We start from the raw sequence: 20,526 nt of genomic DNA, 5'->3' as shown, positions 1-20,526 counted from the left end.
AATAACGTGGCGCTGGGCTGGTCGCTGCTGGTTGGTAACTGGCGTCTTGGGAATTATCTCAATAATCAGATCGTCGAGACCCGGTCACGTGGCGTCCTGCCCGCGGTGATTAGAAAGCGGGATTGGCCTCGACCTTCGAGAACCGTCGGCCATGTCATCATCCACGCATCTTTCCGGCGATCACTTAACAATCAGGATGATCATTGCTCAGAAATTCTTCTCATTTCTACAAGCGCATGACTAAGACAATTTTCCCTTTCCAGCGAATTGATGGTTGTGTTGCTATGGAAAAAGATCATAGGCCAGAATTCGTTAACGGAATAAGACAAGAAACACGGGTATCGTTGTGTATATGTTCATATCGAGATGACGAATAATCATAATCGTCAACCACAGCCAAGTCACCGCGACCCACTTGCTAGACCACCCGTAACCATTTCTTCCTCGGCCGGGAAACCTCCAGCTCCTCATCACTCAGCTCGTCTGGTCGTGGTCCGTGTGTCTGCTGAGGAATATGTCCCTCTTCGTCACTTTCAAACTCATCCTCTTCATACTTGCTGCCATCTTCACCTCCGTCACTGCCTCCATTCTTCTTCTTCCTCCGACCCAGCCACTTTTTCCAGCCTTTGACAACCCGCGTGGGTTCTGGATCAAATCCGCCCTCGTACCACAATGCCGGCACAAGCAGTCTGTACGGCGTCGTGATGCCGGCGGGATCTTTGGGATTGACCTCCAGATTCAAGGTAATATCTAGCCCGCCTTCGAGATTGATGTAGGCGCCCACGCCGTCGTCTCCTTCCGCAGTCACCTTCTTAGCGGCCTTCTGGCTCAGGTTGGTCGGACGGCGGTGGAAAGGGCCTGGTCGGGGTTCCTCTGAAGCAGGGAAATAGCTGTCGCCCGTCCCAGGAGGCGGTGGGCGTGGTATGTCCATACTGACACCGCGCGGCCTCGCCCCTTCCAAATTGAACTCTTTGGTCGGTGGAGGGCCACGTAGCGAAAGCCGTCGTAGCAGACCCCCGCGGGGGTTGTCCCGGTTGTCCCTGTTGTCTCCTCGGTTCAGAGACAGACTCCTCTGTATCTTGCTCGGCGCCAGGCCGGGGTTGTCCCGGTTGTCTCCTCGGTTCAACGACAGAGTCCTCCGTATCTTGCCCGGCACGAGTTCTGGCGTCGGCGGAGAAGCTGGCTCAGGAGGGGTTGGTGGAGGAGTTAACCCTGTAATGCTTGTCAGACGACGTATTGATATGCAGAGGCACATAGTAGCCGTCACTCACCTGGCTGATACTCTCGGATGGAGCACCAATTCCTTCGCGGAAGCAGTCGCTTGTTATTTCGCGGTTTACCGTCCACATCATGCGTAAAGATAGGAATCATGTCTTCATCCGTATTGGAATCCATGTGATGAACCTTGTTGCGTTTGTTGAGGACATCCGACAGCATCTCAGGAGGTGGTGCGTTGGCAATGGCCGAGGAGATAATGTTCGGCATATACCGGTAGTCTTTATCTTTGGCCAGGTTCAGCTTCGGATTCGAATAGAATTGCCCTATAGCTGCCAAGTGGACGCCGCCGCTTTCATCCTGTCAGTTATGAACCTGGTATAGATTGGGGAGGATCATTGTCATACCTTAAAATCGTTACGCGGACTGATTTCTCCGCTGCTAGGTCTTGCAGATCCTCGATCAACCACGTTCGCTCGATCTTGTGATTTTTGGCCGTCCAGTGGTCATCCAGATCAAATTTATTCACCAACCCCGAAAACATCCCTGCCCTGCTCAGAGTCTTGACGGGATCCATCCCCCGGCTAGTCAGCAGACTTTCGAGCCACGCCTAGACCCAGGTCAGCAGTCGTTCAGAAGAAAGTCATTGAACATCCAAGAAAAAGCACAATGGGCAACGCACAAGTCTGGGATAGGCGACAGGAACGCTCAGAAGGACAATTAAATGCTTTGTTTCGCCTTTCACTATCTCGCGGTGACACCGATCCCAGATGAGATCACAAGTCTGCTCACTCAAGATCTCATCTCGCTAATTCAGAAAGTCAGCGGCAATCTAGTCGATGGATCAATACGAGCACTCACCATCCGTTCAGTGCGGCAGTCCAATCCCAGGAAGGTCACACCTTTCCCGAGCGACATGAACACGCTCCGGCTCTTGGCCCGGATATAGGGTCCCGGGTCGACTCCAAGAAGCCAGCTGGGCTCATCCGCTTCGGTCTCTTCTGGTACGCTCTGATGCTGGAAGAGCAGATAGTACTTGTACGCCACATTTCCTAAACCTGAGAAGACGGGGCTCCTCATGAACTGGTCGGGATACGAGCCAAATCCATCAATGATGTCGTGATCATTCCAAATATTGACCATGGGTATCTGACAGTTTGCGAGACTGAATAGACCCTGCGAAAACCACATCGCGTACCGTTCCAAGAAGAAAGTCTCCAGCTCCGCCTTCATAGCAGCGCTAAATGGAGCGTGATATTTCTGCTGGGGGCTTTTAATCTGCGTCCACTCCTGGAAGAGTTTCGATTCCAACATGACCCTATCATTGTAGATTTGGTCACCACCGCCGATCATGACATGGAATGGGCGAGTCTGGTGCTCATTGAGGACGTCTCTCCACAGAGGATCTGGGCCGCTGAATTTGTTGGGATCGACAGACAAGCTGAACCCGTTGCCAGAATGAAACATGATGTTCATGGACTGTCCCCTAGCAGGTACCCAGAACCCAATCGCCGGGCCTTCATTGATGCGGTAGGCAATGCGCTCCTGCTTGTCTCCTAGTTCCACTTCAATGTTGAATCTCCAGAAAGTCACATCCCTTGCCGGATCAGCATACAGCCGGAATCCTTCAATCTGCTCGTATTGCCCGGTTTTCTCTCCATCAATTGGATGAATTCGGTTAGTTGGAACTGGCTGTCCTGGCCCATCACTGCTGTAGTCAATGGGGCTAGGAGACTCCTCAAAGAGCCCGTCTTCGCTCTCGACCCGTGATAGATCGACTGCTTCGTCCACATGCTCCACGGGCTTGACGTACAGCTTTCGTCCATCGCGTCCAACTTTGATGAGTCCAGCCGTTGGGTCAACGTATTCTGGAGGAAGCTGAACGCCTTCCTCCCCGCTGATCTCCCTAGGCGGAGGAGGCAGGAGATCCATGGGCTGGGCAAAGAGTCGTAAGGTAGGCGGAGGGTCATAAGAGGACCGGGAGTCGGTAGTCACGATCATGATACTGCCTCGCCAGACCTCTTGCTCGACAGGACCACTGGGTGCATCGATTTTCGTTCTTCGGATCCCAAGATACCGTAGTAATGGACCGCACTTTAAGAACAAGGGTGGTTCGAACCTGTTCCTTTCGATCACTTTTGGTGGCGGCTTCCGATAGTCACTGGGGAGTGCTCGGCTCTGTCTTCGATTCGAGTTGCCACCTCGTTCCCACCAGGATTTGCCTCTCTCCGCATCAAAATGCTCAAACTCCCTATGCGCAAGGCGCAATCGCGCAACGGGGGCGTCCCGCCATTCCGACAGCGGAGGAGGTGTGGGTGGTGGAACATTAAAGGAGACCGTTTGCCGCTTCGGTTTCGGTCGTGACGGTGTAGTATTAATACTATCACTCTGATCATTCTCCGGCTGAGGGTCCTGTTGACGATCTGGGACTTCGTTGAGCCTGACTCCAGCCGCCTCCCCGCCATGAAAGGTCGCTCGCTCAGGAGCCTGTAGGCCGGCGCTGGTAGGATCGAGGCCAATAGTCTGTTCAACAGGCTTTCTGGGCGGTAGTTGTTGGCCATCATATCCCGGAGAACGTTGCTGCTCGTATTCAGGGCCTAGTCTTTTTTGCAATTTTTTGCTATTCGTCCGCGCCACACCCGCGGAGGTGGCAGGACGACCGGCAAATGGCTCATTCGACACTGCTTTATGCGACGAACTCTCAGTCTGTTGAGGTCCCGCTGAAAATGAACCCCCTATGCTGTACGAGCGGGTCTGGTATCCAGTTCGCGGCCGGTCAGTATCCCTTGCGCCCTCTACAGCCCTCCCATCATCTTCCGTTGATGCATACTGAGGCTCTCGGGCAGCCTGAATAGCAGCATATTGAACATCCACAGGAGCTTGCATGCGAGGAGCAGCTGGTTCTTTCCTTGCATACTGATAGCCTTGGCTACCCCCATCCTGAGGAGCTGGGGAGATCTGCGCCTGCTCCGGACCTTTCGATTCGAGCACGGTGTTACGGCGGGGTACGTCTCTCTGTTTCGAACCCACGCTCCTGGCCACATTCTGGTCTTCCACACTTGACGCTGCAGCCATGGAATCACTGTCAGCACCCGTCCTTCTGGAGGACGCCAGGCCCTCTTCGCGACTTGAGCGCTGGCTTTGGCGACGAGCAAGTTGTTCTTTCAGTCGCATTTCCGCCTCTACCACACGCGCTCTCTTTTCTTCTTTGCTGATCCCATGGAGGGCCACTTCCAGCTGTTGAAGAGGGGATCGATCCGCGGCCAAACGCGTCTCACCCTTTGCGGAACGGACGGTGCTCGAGCGACTCACTAGGGATGTTTGAGTTGCTGATCCATGGGGAGTTACAGCTCCCGAGCCTCCCCGCGACTGCAGGCTTTGATTTAGGGAATTCGACGAAATGGCCGCTGCCGAAAGGTCGCCGCCAGGTAACGGTTGGGTAACGGACCTTCTGGGCTCGGGGGGTCGCTGATAAACCACCTTATCGCTTTTCGTTATCGAATTAGCATCGTAGTCATCATCAGGAGGCCCGAAAGAACTTTCAGGCGGTAAGTCCCTCGTTCTCGCGGAGAATGATCGAGCACCACGGCTGGGGTATGTGAGAGCGGCGCCATTTCTGTATGAAACTGGGGGGCCCCGGGGTACTTCCGGAGCTGCTGGGAGATAGGAATGCCCGTTCTGGTAGTCGTCCTGATAGTTCATAACCGGCCCACCTGTCCCGGTGCTCTGTCGTCTGGTCGCAGATGTGTGGATTGCTCCATTCTCTGATCTTTGTTGGCGTGGGATATGATCACCATTTGCCGAAATCGAGGGCCGTCGAGACGTTGCTGTTGCCATAGCTCACAGGCCGTTGGTCGCTAAAAAATGAGGTGGAGTAAAACGGGAATCGTGGTTCGTGGATATTCAGTATCTGCGATCGGGGAACACAACCCAGTAGATTTTTAATGGTAGAGAGCAAAGATCTGTACGATGGGATTAGCGCAAAAGTCCCCAGACTCGACCAATTGCAGCCATTTTCTAGGTCAAACAGCTGTTTACCAAGAATGGCATACATACTGGAACGATGAGGGAAGCGGCTGGCAGTCCTCACCACGCAGCTTGTGGAGGAGAGAGGGGTGTATGTTTCAAGATGTGGAGATCGCAGAGGAGACGAGGAAAGATTCACATTGCAATGTTTTGCAATTCGCGCGCAATAGCGACTTGTCCAGCTGTCCAGATTTTATTGGAGCCCAAAAGGGTAAAAGTGATGCGGAGTTACGCTGCCAGACGCTCACTGCTGACGCATGCACCAGGTACTAACCCAACATGCCAGAACAATGGGTTATAACTAAGGGCATTGAATTCTCGAGGGGGACGGAGGATAAAGAATTTCCTGCCATCCTCAGGACGAGGAGGGAGGAGATTGAGGCACTGCTGGTGGTGCTGGACATCCAGCCGAGCGATCGGAATAACCTGGTGGCTGGCGGTTGGACAAGAACCCAGTGCGGTGCTGTGGCGCCAGTAAATCTGCAGACAGCAGCAGCCATTCGTTACTATTGGACACGCTGCAAGGACAACGACTTGAACTAAGAAATATTGACCTCGACGCAATATTAATATCTTGAGAGCGTATGCGCTCCGGCAAACCCGGTCGTCGACTCGTCCCTACTGGGAGGGCACCGCGGCCCGCAAAAGCTTACCCCCGCAGAGGCCCTCGGTACGAGTTCTGTACGGAGTATTTTCCTGCAATTCTTCTAATAATAGCTCTAATCGCAAGTTATACGATTACGTACAGAATTAACCAAAGAAGTTTAGATAGCAGGATTGCCTTGACTAGCAAGGTACCAAATTTCCATGGTGTATTGGAGAAGACTTGTGTGCAGTCATGATACATTACATGCATATACGGAGGATTGCCCGCCACGCATCCTCCAGAGGCTTCTTGATCAGGAGCTCCTTCTGGTCATTTGTGCTCATCCATCTGCTATCAAGTGCGGATAGTCGACGTTTTCTGATCTTAAATTTGTTTTTCACAAGCTCAGGAAAATATGGTTTGAGCGGATTTACCCCTCTCTTCGATTCCATGGGTACCCAGCTAGGTACGTCAATAGATAAGGCGGTTTAAGGCTGGCCCGAAACGTGGCCTTACTTACCTAACTTATCCAACGTTAGAACTCGGTTCCACCAAGAGCAGAAAAAGGAAAAGCATTCTGCGATAATATTGGGATTGACGGTTGCCATTGCTGCTTCATTATTCTATTTCTGTTCAGCTATTATTTTTCCTGTTCAAAGGACCCAAAACATTCGAACTGGCGATCATCCGTCCAGCCGCCACAAACCAACGCGCGGTCCCACCGGAAGGCCAGCCATCCATCTCCGCAATCTCCATTCCCCCTTTTCCAAACCATATACGCAACCTTTCCAGAGTCAGATCTCTATTCCTTGATTTTGGATCAAAATTTCTTTATGCTTCGCCATCGACGGGTCTGGTATCCGTTCATGGCAAGCTTGTTTGTCCAGTGTTAACGCCTTGAGAGGCGTATGCTTTGTGTCGGGAACAACTTGCCACGTTTCGCTGTTTGCTCACTCTCCTTCAATATGCGTTTTTTAGGCATCGCGGCCGTCTGTTCCCTGCTTTGTACAGTGCTTGCGGACTTGTCGCCTCGCTCTTATGATACCCACGATTTCTTTGCCCTCCACCTCGACGATTCGACGCCTCCGGAACACGTCGCCCGAGTGCTTGGTGCCCATCATGAAGGTCAGATCGGAAACCTTCCCGGCCACCACAAATTCTCCTTGCCCCGCGAGCGAAGCTCGGATATAGATGCGCTGTTAGAGGAACTGCGAGTGCGGAGGAAGCTGAGACGGCGAGGTGGCGACGATGCCGCCCGCTTGGAGAAAAGAGCGGACGGCTTGGATGGGATCCTCTGGTCCCAGAAACTAGGGTTGAAGCAGCGATTGCACAAGAGAATACCGCCCCCCGCAGAACTTTCGGCGAAGTCGTCGCCGCCGCCCCCTCGAGAAATACAGGCACGGGAAGATGCGGCCGCCGTACAAGCCCAGAAGCGAATCGCCTCGAACTTGGGGATCGCAGATCCCATGTTCAATGAACAATGGCATCTGTTTAATACGGTGCAAGTGGGCCACGATTTGAATGTGACAGGTGTCTGGCTTGAGGGGATTACGGGAAAGGGGGTCGTCACGGCCATTATCGACGACGGTCTGGACATGTACAGCAACGATCTCAAAGATAACTACTTCTCCGATGGATCGTGGGACTTCAACGATAAGACGTCAGAACCCAAGCCTCGGTTATTCGACGATAAACACGGCACGCGATGCGCGGGAGAAGTAGCCGCGGTTAGGAATGGAGTCTGTGGTGTCGGAGTGGCGTACGACAGCAAGGTGGCCGGGATCCGGATTCTATCCAAACCGATCGACGACGCGGATGAGGCGGCTGCGGTCAACTATGGCTTCCAAGAGAATGATATCTATTCCTGTTCCTGGGGTCCACGTGATGATGGCGAGACCATGGAGGCCCCGGGTATCCTCGTCGAACGGGCAATCGTGAATGGAGTGCAGAACGGTCGACAAGGCAAGGGCTCAATCTTTGTCTTCGCTGCGGGCAATGGAGCTTTCCGGGACGACAATTGCAACTTTGACGGCTACACAAACAGTATCTACAGCATTACTGTGGGAGCTATTGACCGCGAGGGCAAACATCCCAGCTACTCCGAAGCCTGTTCGGCGCAGTTGGTCGTCGCCTATAGCAGTGGCAGTGGCGATGCTATCCATACTACTGACGTGGGTCCTGACAAATGCACCAACGTACACGGTGGTACCTCAGCGGCAGGCCCGTTGGCTGCAGGCGCCGTAGCCCTCGTCTTAAGCGTCCGACCTGACCTGACCTGGCGGGATGTTCAATATCTGATGCTGGAGACGGCGGTTCCGGTCCACAATCAACCGGACGAGGTGCAGGTGACAAAAATAGGGAAGGAATACAGCCATCAATATGGTTACGGGAAGATTGACACGTATGCTCTGGTGCAGAAGGCCAAGGATTGGACGCTTGTGAAGCCTCAAGCATGGTACCACTCGCCGTGGCTGAGAGTGCAGCAGGATATCCCGCAGGGAACCCAAGGCCTCGCGAGTTACTTTGAAGTAACCAAAGATATGATCACCAAGGCCAACCTCGCCCGACTGGAACATGTCACGGTGACCATGAACGTCAACCACACCCGCCGGGGCGATCTGAGCGTCGAGCTGCGCAGTCCAGAAGGTATTGTCAGCCATCTGAGCACGGCCAGGAAGTACGATAATGAAGCGGCGGGTTACGTCGATTGGACGTTCATGTCAGTTGCACACTGGTAAGTAGTCGCGGTCTGCTGGTTCTTCTTCTCCTTTCCCTTTATTAAACAAATTCTCATTATTCTTTCTATCACAGGGGAGAATCGGGCATTGGCAAGTGGACCATCGTAGTCAAGGACACCCAGGTCAACGACTTCACCGGGGTATTTATCGATTGGCGGCTGAATCTCTGGGGAGAGGCAATCGATGCAGCATCACAAGTGCCCCATCCGCTTCCGGACGAGCACGACGACGATCACAACATCGAAGACGCGGTAGTGGCTACAGTCACTGTCAACCCAGCCACCAGCAAGACCGCACCGCTTCAAGCTCCCACTGATCACATCGACCGGCCGGTGAACGAGAAGCCGTCGAACACTGATGCTGCGCCCACAGCCCCAGTGGTGCCGACATCAACAACGACAGCCACGACGACCGCCACAGAGAGCGTAGCTCCCACTGCATCATCGTCGGCCAGCTTTTTGCCTTCATTCTTCCCCACTTTTGGTGCCTCCCGGCGCACTCAGGTTTGGATTTACGCGTCCCTGTCGCTGATCATTGTCTTCTGCCTGGCTCTGGGCGTCTACTTCCATATCCAGCGGCGGAAACGTCTGCGAAACAACCCTCACGATGACTACGAGTTCGAGGTCATCGACGATGAAGAGGAAGATGCCGAGGCTCCACTGGGCCGGCGGAGCGGAAGGAAGCGTCGGGGTGGAGAACTGTACAATGCGTTTGCAGGAGAGAGTGACGAGGAACTCCTGAGCGAAGAAGAGGATGGGGACGAGCCCTATCGAGATCAGCCTGAGACGGAAAAGCCAAAAGACGATGAGAACGAGCCCGAAAGGGCATGATTATTTGAATTGTAATCGACTCAGTTAGGGTATATAATGTTTTCTCCGGCACATAAATTGGGTTTCACATTGAGAGAAGAACGGGGTTCTTGTTCTCTCGAGACATCGACGGTTGGTTGGGCTTGTATGTATTTTAGTGTGTGCATTAGCATTTCCTCTAAACTCATACGTTCTCTATTTTCTCCAATAATATATATATTTGCGCGCAGTTTTTGCCGTGAAGATGAAACAGCGAGGCTGGAGCCATAATTGGCTATCGATCTAGATAAGCGATGTTGGCGGGGAGGCTGGTGCTGACGCTGTTTGGTTTGGGTCCGTCCCCGAACCGAACCCCATTCATGACGCTGGTCCTCCAGATCAGATCGCCAGGCTCCAGACCTTTGTCCCCCGCAAACCCTTCATCCGCCTTGAGCTGCAAATCGCAACATACAACGCCGCATATTTAACTGATCTAATACAAAGGTGCCCTTGCCGCTCAGTAGTTATTGGGATTGCATCTCCCTGTTGCCTGCTCCGGTCACTAACCTGTGCTTCCACACCCCACGGCGGCTCCGGGAAGGGAGAGCCTTCCCTAGTTGCAATGGAGCCCCATGACGATTTTGACAGTGTCTCTTGGAGAAACGATCCACAGAGCGACATGTCGCGACCAACAACAGCAGGGACTGATGTCGATGAGTCTGTTCGGTCCGAACGCGATGTCAATGGGAAACGGAGGATGAGCGCAGCGCAGGAGCCCCAGGCTGGGCCGCTGACGGATGCCGTCGATCTCGCAGGCATCGGAGACGGCGTTTTGGAGTGCAGGGTAGACTCTCCGTTGAAGGAGAATGATGGAACGAAAGATGCCTATATCTCATACTTGGTCACTACCCATGTAGGTGCTCTCCTGCCTGCTTCTTCTCTCTACGTTCGCGGAGTTGACGAGTGATTACCACGCAGACCGACTTCAAAACTTTCCAGAAGCCTGATTTCTCTGTCCGTCGGCGATTCCGGGACTTTTATTTCCTCTACAAGTCTTTATATCGAGACTACCCTGCCTGCGCTGTGCCGCCGCTGCCGGACAAACACAAGGTGGAGAGTTATGTGACGGGTGACAGATTCAGCCCGGACTTTACGCAGCGACGAGCGTGGTCGCTTCATCGATTTATCAAGCGGCTAACACTGCATCCGGTCCTGCGTCGGGCCCCGCTGCTGGCAATCTTCCTGGAATCTCCGGACTGGAACGCTCATATGCGATTACGATCCTCCCGCGGCTCAAACACCTCGGACACCGGCGGGGGCATCTTTGACAATTTCACCGACACCTTTGTCAACGCATTCACCAAGGTCCATAAGCCCGATCGGCGGTTTATTGAAGTTCGAGAGAAGGCCGACAAGCTCGATGAGGATCTGAACCACGTGGAGAAGATCGTGGCGCGGGTCGCCCGTCGTGAGGCAGATCTGGAGGCTGACTATGCGGACTTGGCGACGCAATTCCGCAAGCTGGTACCCCTCGAGCCCGACATCGAGGTGCCACTGCAGATCTTCGCAGCGTCCGTGGAAGAGACGTCGCGGGGATTTAAGGCGCTTAAAGATCACACGGACCAGAACTATCTCGGGTCTCTCCGAGATATGGAGGCGTACATTCTGTCACTGAAGTCGCTTCTCAAGACACGAGAGCAGAAGCAGCTGGACTTTGAAGCTCTGGTCGAATACCGCAACAAGGCGGTCGCCGATCGGGATGCCTTGGCTAACAACCCATCATCATACTACGCCTCCAACCCGCTGACCTCGTCGCCGGCTTCTTTCATCCGATCGAAGATGGAGGACATGCGCGGTGTGGATCATGAACAATCTCGACGGGAGCGGATCCGCAAGCTCGAGCTGCGGATCGACGAGCTGACGCGGGAAGTCGAGTCAGCCAAGACGACGTCGGAGATGTTTGACGAGGAAGTCGTGCGCGAAGTGGCCGACTTTGAGCGGATCAAGGCGATAGAATTCCGCGATACCTTGGGGGCGCTGGCCGACAAGCACATCGAGTTCTACCAAGGGGTGATAAACACGTGGGAACGATTTATCGTCGAGATGGAGGGGGAGATTGGTGTTGATGATCATCAGAATGATGGTGCTGGCCGAGGGGAGACTGTTGCGTCGTAGTAGTCAGGTCACTTTTTCTGTTCTTTCCATCCTGCCTGGTCTATTCACCATGAACCGTATGCTTCCTTCTCATGTCATTGTCATGTTATGTCAGTCAGGCGTTGCGTTACGTTGTATTATCCATGGAATCCGAGTTATTCGCAGGTAATTACCCCTGTTATAGTTGATACACTATTCCTTCCTATTGAGTGATTATACTACTATATACTATAATCCTTTCTTCCTCCTGTACATAATCTTATCTACAGAGCACATTCTAACTACTAGGCCTGGATATCTCATTTAGTCACGTGTACTTCACGTGACCTTGCGGGTCAGTGTAAGCTTATATAATCTGTTAATGCTTAGGTAACTACCTAGTTAATCACCAACGGAAACCGCGGAGCGGACTGTTTGCTCTGTTTGCAACTCTGATCAGTCGATCCTCCGCGATCATCTCATATCCTCCAGTCAGATCTGCAATGCGTTCCTGAACCAGGAAACGCAGCAATGCGGTTTCTTGCTCGTTCGTTGCTGCGTCCCTACGTCTGCCCGTCATGTCGACGTGGCTTGCAATCCGGCCGCCGGGGCTTTGCTTCTAATTCCGACGAGATACCCGACATATACGATGTTGTCTGCGTCGGAGGCGGCCCCGCCGGCCTTGCCCTTTTGGCAGCTCTTCGTATGCCATTGTCCCTATCCATTGCCGGCTAGCGACGAAATAGAGCTAATAAGGTCTACTAGGAGCATCGCCACTGACTTCAAAGCTCAAGGTTGCTCTCATTGAAAGCCAGGACCTCAACAAAGCCCGCAATTGGAGTTCTGAGCCGCACGAGTTTTCCAACCGATGTAGCAGCCTCACCCCTTCATCGGTCTCGTTTCTGCAGAAGATTGGGGCCTGGAAGCATGTTGACAACTCGCGGGTTCAGCCATATCAAGAGATGCACGTATGGGATGGCCAGACGGGATCCCGGATATCGTTTGACTGGTCCATGGAGACCTCGCCATTTGAGAGTTTGCGCACCGTGGCGACCATGACGGAAAACGCGAATCTGGTTCGTGGTCTCTTGTTGCGCATTTCTGAACTCGACGATGAGGGCGTTTCGATCTTCTCCAACACGACCGTGTCGTCCATTCAGAATGGCGCTGACCATAAGGACGGGCCGGATCTGTCGGCCTGGCCGGTCCTGTCCCTTTCTCCTTCGCCCTCAGCAGTGTCCAACGTTCCGTCGACCATTGCAGCTCGTTTACTAGTCGGGGCAGATGGCATCAACAGTCCGGTCCGTTCCTTCGCCGACATATCGACGGATGGCTGGGATTACAACCGGCATGGAGTTGTCGCAACTCTGTCGTTATCTGAACCAGAAACGCCAGTCTTCCCGGTAGGCACCAGGACGGCATATCAACGATTTCTTCCTTCTATTGGCGGACCAATCGCCCTTCTTCCTCTTCCCAACAACCACGCTTCCCTGGTGTGGTCGACTACGGTTGAGAATGCTGCGTACCTGAAGTCTCTACCCCCACACGCGTTTGTTGCGATGGTCAATGCTGCATTCCGCCTGTCGATGACGGACCTGCAATATATGCTACGCTTGGATCCTTCGGCTACGCCTTCATCCGGCGCAGCGGTCAGTCAGCATGAAGACGAACTTCAATGGCGACTGCAACATACTCCTCTACCGGCACAAGTACCACCGCTGGTCACATCCGTCCAAGAGCGCAGCGTAGCTTCCTTCCCCCTCCGCTTCCGCCACGCTTCCTCCTACATCTCGCCTCGAGTCGCCCTTGTCGGCGACGCCGCCCATGTGATCCACCCTCTAGCCGGCCAAGGCCTCAATCTGGGGCTGGGGGATGTCGCTTCCTTGGTCAGCGCGGTCGAGTGCGCCGTCAGCCACGGGATGGACATTGGCGATCTTCTCAGCCTGGAACGATATGTCTCGGAGCGGTACGCCGTCAACGCCAAGATCGGCGGCGTCTGCGATCTGCTTCACCGGCTATACAACGTTCCAGGCCATGGGCCCGTAGCATGGGCGCGAAGTCTGGGCTTGGATATGATTGACAACCTGCCTTTTGTCAAGTCATTTATCATGAAACAGGCGGAGTGAATAAAGTAAATCCAACCGTTGTGCTTTTGATATCATATCGTTATGTTACGTTACGTCAACTTCATGTATTATATTTTTATTCTTTATGTTATCTTGCTAGGCGGAAAAAATCAATCAAATCACATCAATTGTGCTGATCTCCCGGGGACATGCCAGTGAAAATAATCAACCCTGACCTTATTTATTATCTTTGCATGACATGCATGAAATTGTAATGAATAAACGAATAAATGAGAATAAATGAATGAATGAATAGTATGAGAACTTTCTGGTACCTGGTACCTGATTATGTATGATGAAGTGCATCTCCTTCTAAGAACTTCAATTTTCTTTTTATCATTTACTTTATTTTTCTTCATTTCTTCACTGTCTAAAATATCCTTGGGTCCCCTGGGTCCCTTGGCAGGTAGGTAGCTACCTAATGTTATCTCCTACGAAGTATTTTCATTCGTGTTGGAGATGGCTCAGGAGTTAATAATAGGACAGGAAAAAGAAGAGGAAAAAGAAGAAGGGGGGAAAAGGTGATAAAGGTGAAGTTCTATACTTTTCTTTATTTATTTCTCTCTGTTTCTTTTTGTGTGTCCGGATTTGTATTTTATGTCTGCAGTAAATGAGAAAGTAGGTAACAAGATAAGACAAGGCAAGTTGGTATTCTACTGTAATTCAGCATAAAATGCATATAATGCATTGCATCGTCAAATTTCAAACACCTGCATCTTCCGTCTTGGGAGTGGGAGTAGTTTCCTGCACCGTCAAGCCTTCAACTTGCTTCTCTATTCCTGTCGTTGTCGTTGTCGTCGTCGTGACGGTCGCAGTCGCAGTAGCAGCAGCATTCTTCTTCTTCGCTATCCGGGCTTTCACTTCCTCGGTAAGATTCTTCAGGTCGACGAGGACGCCTTCCTTCTCTGGGTGGCCCTCTTCTAGACCCATCTCCTTGATGCGGATTTTGCCCGCGGCGAGCTCGTCCTCGCCCAGGATTACGGCGAAGGGCACGCCGCTGGTTTCAGCGGCCTTGAATTGCGCGGGGAGCTTGGGTTTGATTTTATAGGAGAATTCAGCCTGCGAATTGTACTGTCAGATCCTGTAGGGATTTTATTAATCTTTAGAGATGTTACCTTGATGCCAGCAGCCCACAGTGTCTTGCAAACCTCCATCCGCTCCTTCAGCAGCCCGGTGAACCCCTTGCCACCAAATGCCATAACATAGACATCGACTTCAGTGCCTCGAAGAGATTCTACGCTCTTTTCACGCTCCATCCGAGCCTTGATGATGGAGAAGATCCGGTCGACACCAAAGGAAATACCGACACACGGGATTTGGGCCTTTGCTGAGAACATGCCCACCAGGTTGTCGTAGCGTCCACCAGCAGCGACACTGCCGACGCCAACAGACGGGTCGTTGGATCGATCATCCTCATCAATATTCTCTCCCTTGGCCTTGTTCTTCTTCCCTGCCTTCTGCAGGTTCTGTGCCTCCGGTGCAGACGTGGCCGTGCTGGGCGCCGACCCTTCTGTCACGACCTCGTAGATGACTCCCGTGTAATAATCCAGGCCCCGAGCCAGCGAGAGATCGAAAGAGATTTTATCGAGAACTCCAAACGCATCCAGATATTCCATCAAGAGACCCATCTCCTCCAGGCCCAACTTGGCCGATGCATTCGCTGAGAGAGCCTCGTCCTTCAGCAACGCGTCGAGCAGATCCCGTCCTCCTTTCCTGACAACGTAGGTCTCGATCTTGTCAGCCGCCGCCGGGTCAAGGCCCTTTTCGTCGACCATCTCTTTCCGGACATCCGCCCAGGGGAGTTTATCCAGCTTGTCGACAGCGCTGGAGATGGGTCGGATCTTCTCCTGCGGCACTCCACACACTTCGAACAGTCCGTCCAAGATCTTCCGGTGGTTGATCTTGATCGTGTAGCGGCCCTGCCAACCCAACTCTTCAAACACCTCGGAGATGATCTTGATCACCTCTGCGTCCGGCACCATTGGGTCGAAATTCGCGCCGGCGATGTCAAAGTCGCACTGGTAGAACTCCCTCATCCGTCCCTTGGCCACGGCAGGCTGGTCTCGTCGGTACACCTTGGCGATGTGATAGCGCTTTATGCTGCGCACGTCCGGGTTCATGGCGAGCCATCGCGCGAAGGGGACCGTCAGATCGTACCGCAGCGAACAGAGCTCACCACCCTGGTCCTGCAGGTCGTAGATGAGCTTCGAGTCCTCGCCATATTTTCCCGCGAGGATCTCCCGCAGCTCGAAGACGGGCGTATCCAGCGCGGTGCCGCCATGACGCTTGAAGACTTCGGTGATGGTGCGGAAGATGCGATCGCGGAGGAGGGCGTCGGCTCCGGCCCAGTCTTTGGTCCCCTTGGGGGTCTTCAGAGTAAACGAGGGCTTCTCCTTGGGGGGCATCGTGTCGACTGGAGAGGGATCGCGATTGTAGGAGAGGAAGCGACGGCGGGGGATGGTCACGGTGGGGTCATAAGAATCGAGGGTTTTTCGACGGAAGGCCGCTGTTCCTGTCAAACTCCAGCGGAGGGGCACGACGGCGGGCCGGGCAGCAATTGCTCGTCCTGCAGGGCAAACAAGGCCGATGGCATATGCTGAGGCCCTCATAAAAGAAAAGAAAACACAATTGAATAACGAGTGAAGAGAAACAAGTCAATGAGAAATGCGCGTTATGACATCCGCCACGTACACTTCTTTTTTTCTTTCCCTCAAAGAGAAGGCGGCAGGCTGGTCGGATTCCCAGTTGGGAAGTTAGGGCTTGGGGCTTGCATGTCTCATGACGTATGCAGATGAGATACTGATCTGCAAGTTATTCTTTTTTTCTCCTACCTGGGCGCTGTTGAAAACCCGTCTCCCAGCTATTTAGACAGTGTTGCTGGCAACTTTCAACTTCGAAAGTTCAATTTGAATTTTATCCTGACGACAACTTTACGGTGCCTGATGATAAGCGTTGATTGATGCAGTCTCTTATCTTGATCATTGTTGGCATTGATCCTATCGACCATGGTCTCTCTCCTAAGTGCCCTGTTTGACGGGCAAGGGAACAGTCAGAGAAAGAAAAAAGTAGACAGAGAACGTGAATTAAATGACGCTCTGGTCCCTCTGCCATCGGTCAGGCAGCGTGCCTTGACCATTCCACTCTCCAAGGAAGCTCAACCTCCGATCCAGATAAGTGATGGCAAGCAACAACGGACCGACGAACAGAAGCAGTCGCTCTTTTTCACGATGCTGCCATCCGAAATCCGTACCAAGATCTACTTGATGGTCCTCGGGGGCCATCTCTTGAAGATCCTGAAGGATGACTGAGCGCGATATGTCAGATGGATTCCACAAGAGAAATCATTATTGAATTTGCCAAAGACTTGTCGTCGGATGTATGCTTCTCGAGATGTTTGCTAGTTGATGATATCAATAACAGCGAAGGAGGAGGAGAGACAGGGACTTTTGAAACTGGGGCAACCCATAGAGTTTTTGTCGTCGCTAACAGATGAACTTCATTGCCAACAGATATTCGGAGAACATCGACCTCTTGTACAGCCATAACACGTTCTTCTTCAACGACCTCGACACAATCCCCTGGTTCGCATCCACCGTCCTGCCACACCGTCTGGCCGTCATCCGCAGCCTCCACGTCGAGTGGGATTGCGTCTGCTTCTGGCTGCCTCATTTACAGCCGCCGCCACCATTCGATCGCGCGACCTGGTTTGAAGTCTGAAAGGTCATCCGAGCCATGCGCGGTCTCCGAGAACTCACGGTGCGCATCTGGAATGGCCCCAAGATGGATGCCCGCACCGAAATCGAGGTCTTCCAACCTCTAACCGAGATCCGGGGGCTCAAACGGTTCGACTTGGAACTGCCATGGCGGTATCAAGGAGATGCGGAGGAAGGGCATGAGAATGCACCGTTTCGGATCCGACGCGTCCATCGGAAGTGGGATCCTACACCGTTTTGAGCGGATTGGCTGGTTGAATCTTTGCTTTTTTTTGTTGCTTTGCTCTTTATTTTTCACTGAATTTGGAACTGCAGGCAGTGTCTACAATGTCTAATATTTCTGCTGAATGATGATGATGAACGGATGTTACTATTTCCCCTACTCTCATATCTTCATCCTTAGGTATACTCCCAGCTTTCTTATTCCGAAGCTGAAGTCCATATCGTGCTATGAAATGTCGTCATGACCTGAACATACAAGGACTCAGAAGGATTACTGAAGTCATAAAACTTATTTTGCGTGGGCGGGAAAACGACCGGGATGAATCCTCCCAACCAATTCTACTCCTTGAAGATCAGTCAGCTGTCCATAAACCAGTCTATAGTCGATGTGGTCTGCTGCTGCCTATGCAGTACAAGGTCACGTACTCTGCGGTCAGATACTCGCATCAGCAACCCCCATTATTCTCGTCACCGCATCACCACTACTATCAGCTGTCTCCATTCGACCGTTCCGAAGTACGGGACATGTCAGGAGACGCCGTCTCGTGTGCAGAGACCGCTAGTGTCGAATCTTACTTACAGCCTACAGGTCATATCCGCACTGCAGCCCAACCATGTACTCCGTACGGGAATCGGGGTAAATATGCCCAGTCTCCGCTGCACGTTCCAGGCCGGAAGAACCTTAATAACTGTCACTCTTTGACAGCCAGTAGTCAGAGCAGCGAATCAGAGTCCCTTGTAGACGAAGCAGGAAAAAGTCGAGGTAACAAGATATTTTAAGAGGTGTTTTAGGCATGACTTCTCTGCGGAGAAAAAAGCGCCAGGTCACAGGGCGTATTTCAGTGTGATTCCTAAGAACAAAGATAGTAGTATTGCAATTGCTGTTGTTTGCTTGGCAAGGTCATCCCAGTCCATGGCGACTCTACAGTACTGTATACGCTGACTGTACCGTTATATCGCAAACGGATATAATCGAGAATCCTTGCGCTCCACGTGGTAATCATTCCGTGTGGAAGCAGAAGGATTATTGAACGATTGGACTTTCGACTAGCCTTGCAGATGCGGGATATTTCTTCCTTGGTGTAACAGTGTGGCCTGTTGCTTGAGATAGCCCTTGGTAGGAGCAAATCAAGTCGAAGAGTCAAGTCGAGATCATCAATTCTCAAGCTGGGGTAAATGACAGCCTTCTGTTCCCTATTCCTTCTCTGATCCTCGGGTTTTCCTGTCATCACAAAGTTAGAGCCTGGCAGAAGTTCGAATTATGTAGGTTCCCTCCCACGGATGGATGCCAAGGGCGCTGGTACCCAAGAGAGCATTCAGTGACACCCTTGACAGATCCCGCATATTGGAAGTGCGAGAGGGTTGCACTGTACGCAGGGTGGAAGGGCTGTTGAAGGGTGACACTCAGCCAAGAGAAGTTGACGACGCGATGACCACTGGATTCCTAGCACGGCCCTCTGGGTTATTATGGATGAAATCGTTGGGCGCGGGGCATGTCAGGCTATCGGGGGACGACTGACGAGTGAGGTCAAGGCGCTGGACCAGAGGGATGGGAAACAGCGCCGGCGCATTGCCAACGGGGTGGCAGCGAATGGCAGCGGAGGAAAGAGCGACTGAGCCATGCCACGCCGCATGGCAACCGGCGCCTGCCTCGCCTGTGCCACGCGGATGAAAGTTTCGGGCCTCAGATCGGGGAAAGCGCAACCAGTGGCTCTAAAGTTAGCAGGAACACGCTAGCCGGTAAAAGGCAGGAGCCCCCGGTCTGACAAGGGCAACTGCTAGGGTCTTTTCATCGGAGTTAAGCAGTGAATTATCGACCTCGACAGTAACTCGACTTGGAAGCCTGCAGCATGCTACGATGCACCGAATGCAGAGGAAATGCAGACCACGGCTGACACCAATCAGGCTGACGAATCATGCTCATGGAACGTTCCACGGCGTTGTGCGGTTTGTTCCGTGAACCGTTTGCCAGGCCTCAAGGCATCTTTCGTAACCGCCCAGCGGCGACTCCACTGGTAAGCGTCTGTAGTGCGTGGCTAGTCTCACACCAGGCACGAGCTCGCGGCTTTTGAGTCGACTGTGCTCTGTACGGAGTACCTAGCTACCTACTGAACAGAGTAATTGTAACAATTGTTATCGACATGGATTTAAGCAGCCTGCTCGTTACTAATTGATCGATGCCTCGCTTGTCTGGGAGGCTTCCAGAAATCAGATAACTAAACCCTGCTTTTCAGTGTCAAAGAAAAGCCTTCCCTCGGTCCATGGGTGTCGGGATGCAATGATCTTGTCGTACGCACTTCTTACTCAGTAGATGCCCTCGATGACCAGTCCCATTGGGGAAACTGAAGACATCATCATCATCCGAATTCTGGACCAAGGGTCTCTGCGAGAAAGTATAACTGTAATTATTAAGCCCATTAGGACGGCGTCTCCCGTGTGCTTGTACGGCATTCCGAGCGAGCTTCCGGCGGGATGCGGAGAGCGATTTGGACAACGCGACGACGCCTTTCTGCCTTGCTTTCAGCTAATTTAAACCCGTTGGTTAGGAATTAGTTTAGGTCTGAAGTGGGATTAAGAAACTTGCTTGCAGTTGACAGTCAAGTAGATACTAGAACCAGGCTGCTGTGCTGGGATCGATCAGGGCAGCCTTAGTAGCGTCCAGTAAGAACTGCTCCGTGCTGCTACCTCCGCCGGCCCTCCCCCAGGACCCCAGACCATCCAATCCCCATCCCACTGTGACGCGCTGATACTGCCACTTCCTTCTCTTCCTCTACCCCCAGTTTGTCTTTTCCCTTTTTGTCTTCCTCTGCCTAACTGCGCGTTTGCACCGTCTCTCATTATCCCTTGCATTCACCATTCACACCTTTTTGATTCTCTGGAGCTGGTCGGTTCTCTGTTCCCGCAAGCTCTGCTGGACCCTTCACTATTATTGTGGCGCTCACGATCTTTCTCCCCAAGCACCTCACTGCCCATTGTTGG

General features: G+C 52.6%; 6 protein-coding genes across 6 annotated transcripts; 3 read left to right on the top strand and 3 right to left on the bottom strand.

The window, feature by feature from the left end:
* Window positions 1-418: 418 nt before the first annotated feature.
* On the bottom strand, window positions 419-5,052 carry VTN77DRAFT_7033 (uncharacterized protein; the record flags this gene model as incomplete). The annotated part of the gene is made up of 5 exons (XM_069423378.1): window positions 419-1,212; window positions 1,272-1,567; window positions 1,623-1,825; window positions 1,898-2,023; window positions 2,077-5,052. 5 exons carry the CDS (start codon window positions 5,050-5,052, stop codon window positions 419-421), a joined length of 4,395 nt encoding a protein of 1,464 aa, XP_069275663.1.
* A 1,740-nt stretch (window positions 5,053-6,792) lies between these two features.
* VTN77DRAFT_7032 (uncharacterized protein) lies at window positions 6,793-9,395 on the top strand (the record flags this gene model as incomplete). Its single annotated transcript, XM_069423377.1, has 2 exons — window positions 6,793-8,561; window positions 8,639-9,395. The coding sequence occupies 2 exons, from the start codon at window positions 6,793-6,795 to the stop codon at window positions 9,393-9,395; spliced, it is 2,526 nt and encodes an 841-aa protein (XP_069275662.1).
* A 580-nt stretch (window positions 9,396-9,975) lies between these two features.
* On the top strand, window positions 9,976-11,528 carry VTN77DRAFT_7031 (uncharacterized protein; the record flags this gene model as incomplete). Its single annotated transcript, XM_069423376.1, has 2 exons — window positions 9,976-10,266; window positions 10,332-11,528. The coding sequence occupies 2 exons, from the start codon at window positions 9,976-9,978 to the stop codon at window positions 11,526-11,528; spliced, it is 1,488 nt and encodes a 495-aa protein (XP_069275661.1).
* A 489-nt stretch (window positions 11,529-12,017) lies between these two features.
* On the top strand, window positions 12,018-13,612 carry VTN77DRAFT_7030 (uncharacterized protein; the record flags this gene model as incomplete). The annotated part of the gene is made up of 2 exons (XM_069423375.1): window positions 12,018-12,189; window positions 12,252-13,612. The coding sequence occupies 2 exons, from the start codon at window positions 12,018-12,020 to the stop codon at window positions 13,610-13,612; spliced, it is 1,533 nt and encodes a 510-aa protein (XP_069275660.1).
* Window positions 13,613-14,314: 702 nt separating this feature from the next.
* On the bottom strand, window positions 14,315-16,221 carry VTN77DRAFT_7029 (uncharacterized protein; the record flags this gene model as incomplete). The annotated part of the gene is made up of 2 exons (XM_069423373.1): window positions 14,315-14,671; window positions 14,728-16,221. 2 exons carry the CDS (start codon window positions 16,219-16,221, stop codon window positions 14,315-14,317), a joined length of 1,851 nt encoding a protein of 616 aa, XP_069275659.1.
* Window positions 16,222-19,043: 2,822 nt separating this feature from the next.
* On the bottom strand, window positions 19,044-20,520 carry VTN77DRAFT_7028 (uncharacterized protein; the record flags this gene model as incomplete). The annotated part of the gene is made up of 3 exons (XM_069423372.1): window positions 19,044-19,260; window positions 19,845-20,071; window positions 20,509-20,520. 3 exons carry the CDS (start codon window positions 20,518-20,520, stop codon window positions 19,044-19,046), a joined length of 456 nt encoding a protein of 151 aa, XP_069275658.1.
* Between the last annotated feature and the right edge of the window lie 6 nt (window positions 20,521-20,526).

This window comes from Rasamsonia byssochlamydoides (assembly GCF_041956645.1).
Source record: "Rasamsonia byssochlamydoides strain NRRL 3658 unplaced genomic scaffold VTN77scaffold_56, whole genome shotgun sequence".
In the NCBI taxonomy this organism is placed as follows: Eukaryota; Fungi; Ascomycota; class Eurotiomycetes; order Eurotiales; family Trichocomaceae; genus Rasamsonia; species Rasamsonia byssochlamydoides.
Note: the sequence above shows the minus strand (reverse complement) of the source record. Positions and strands in the feature narration are given on the sequence as shown.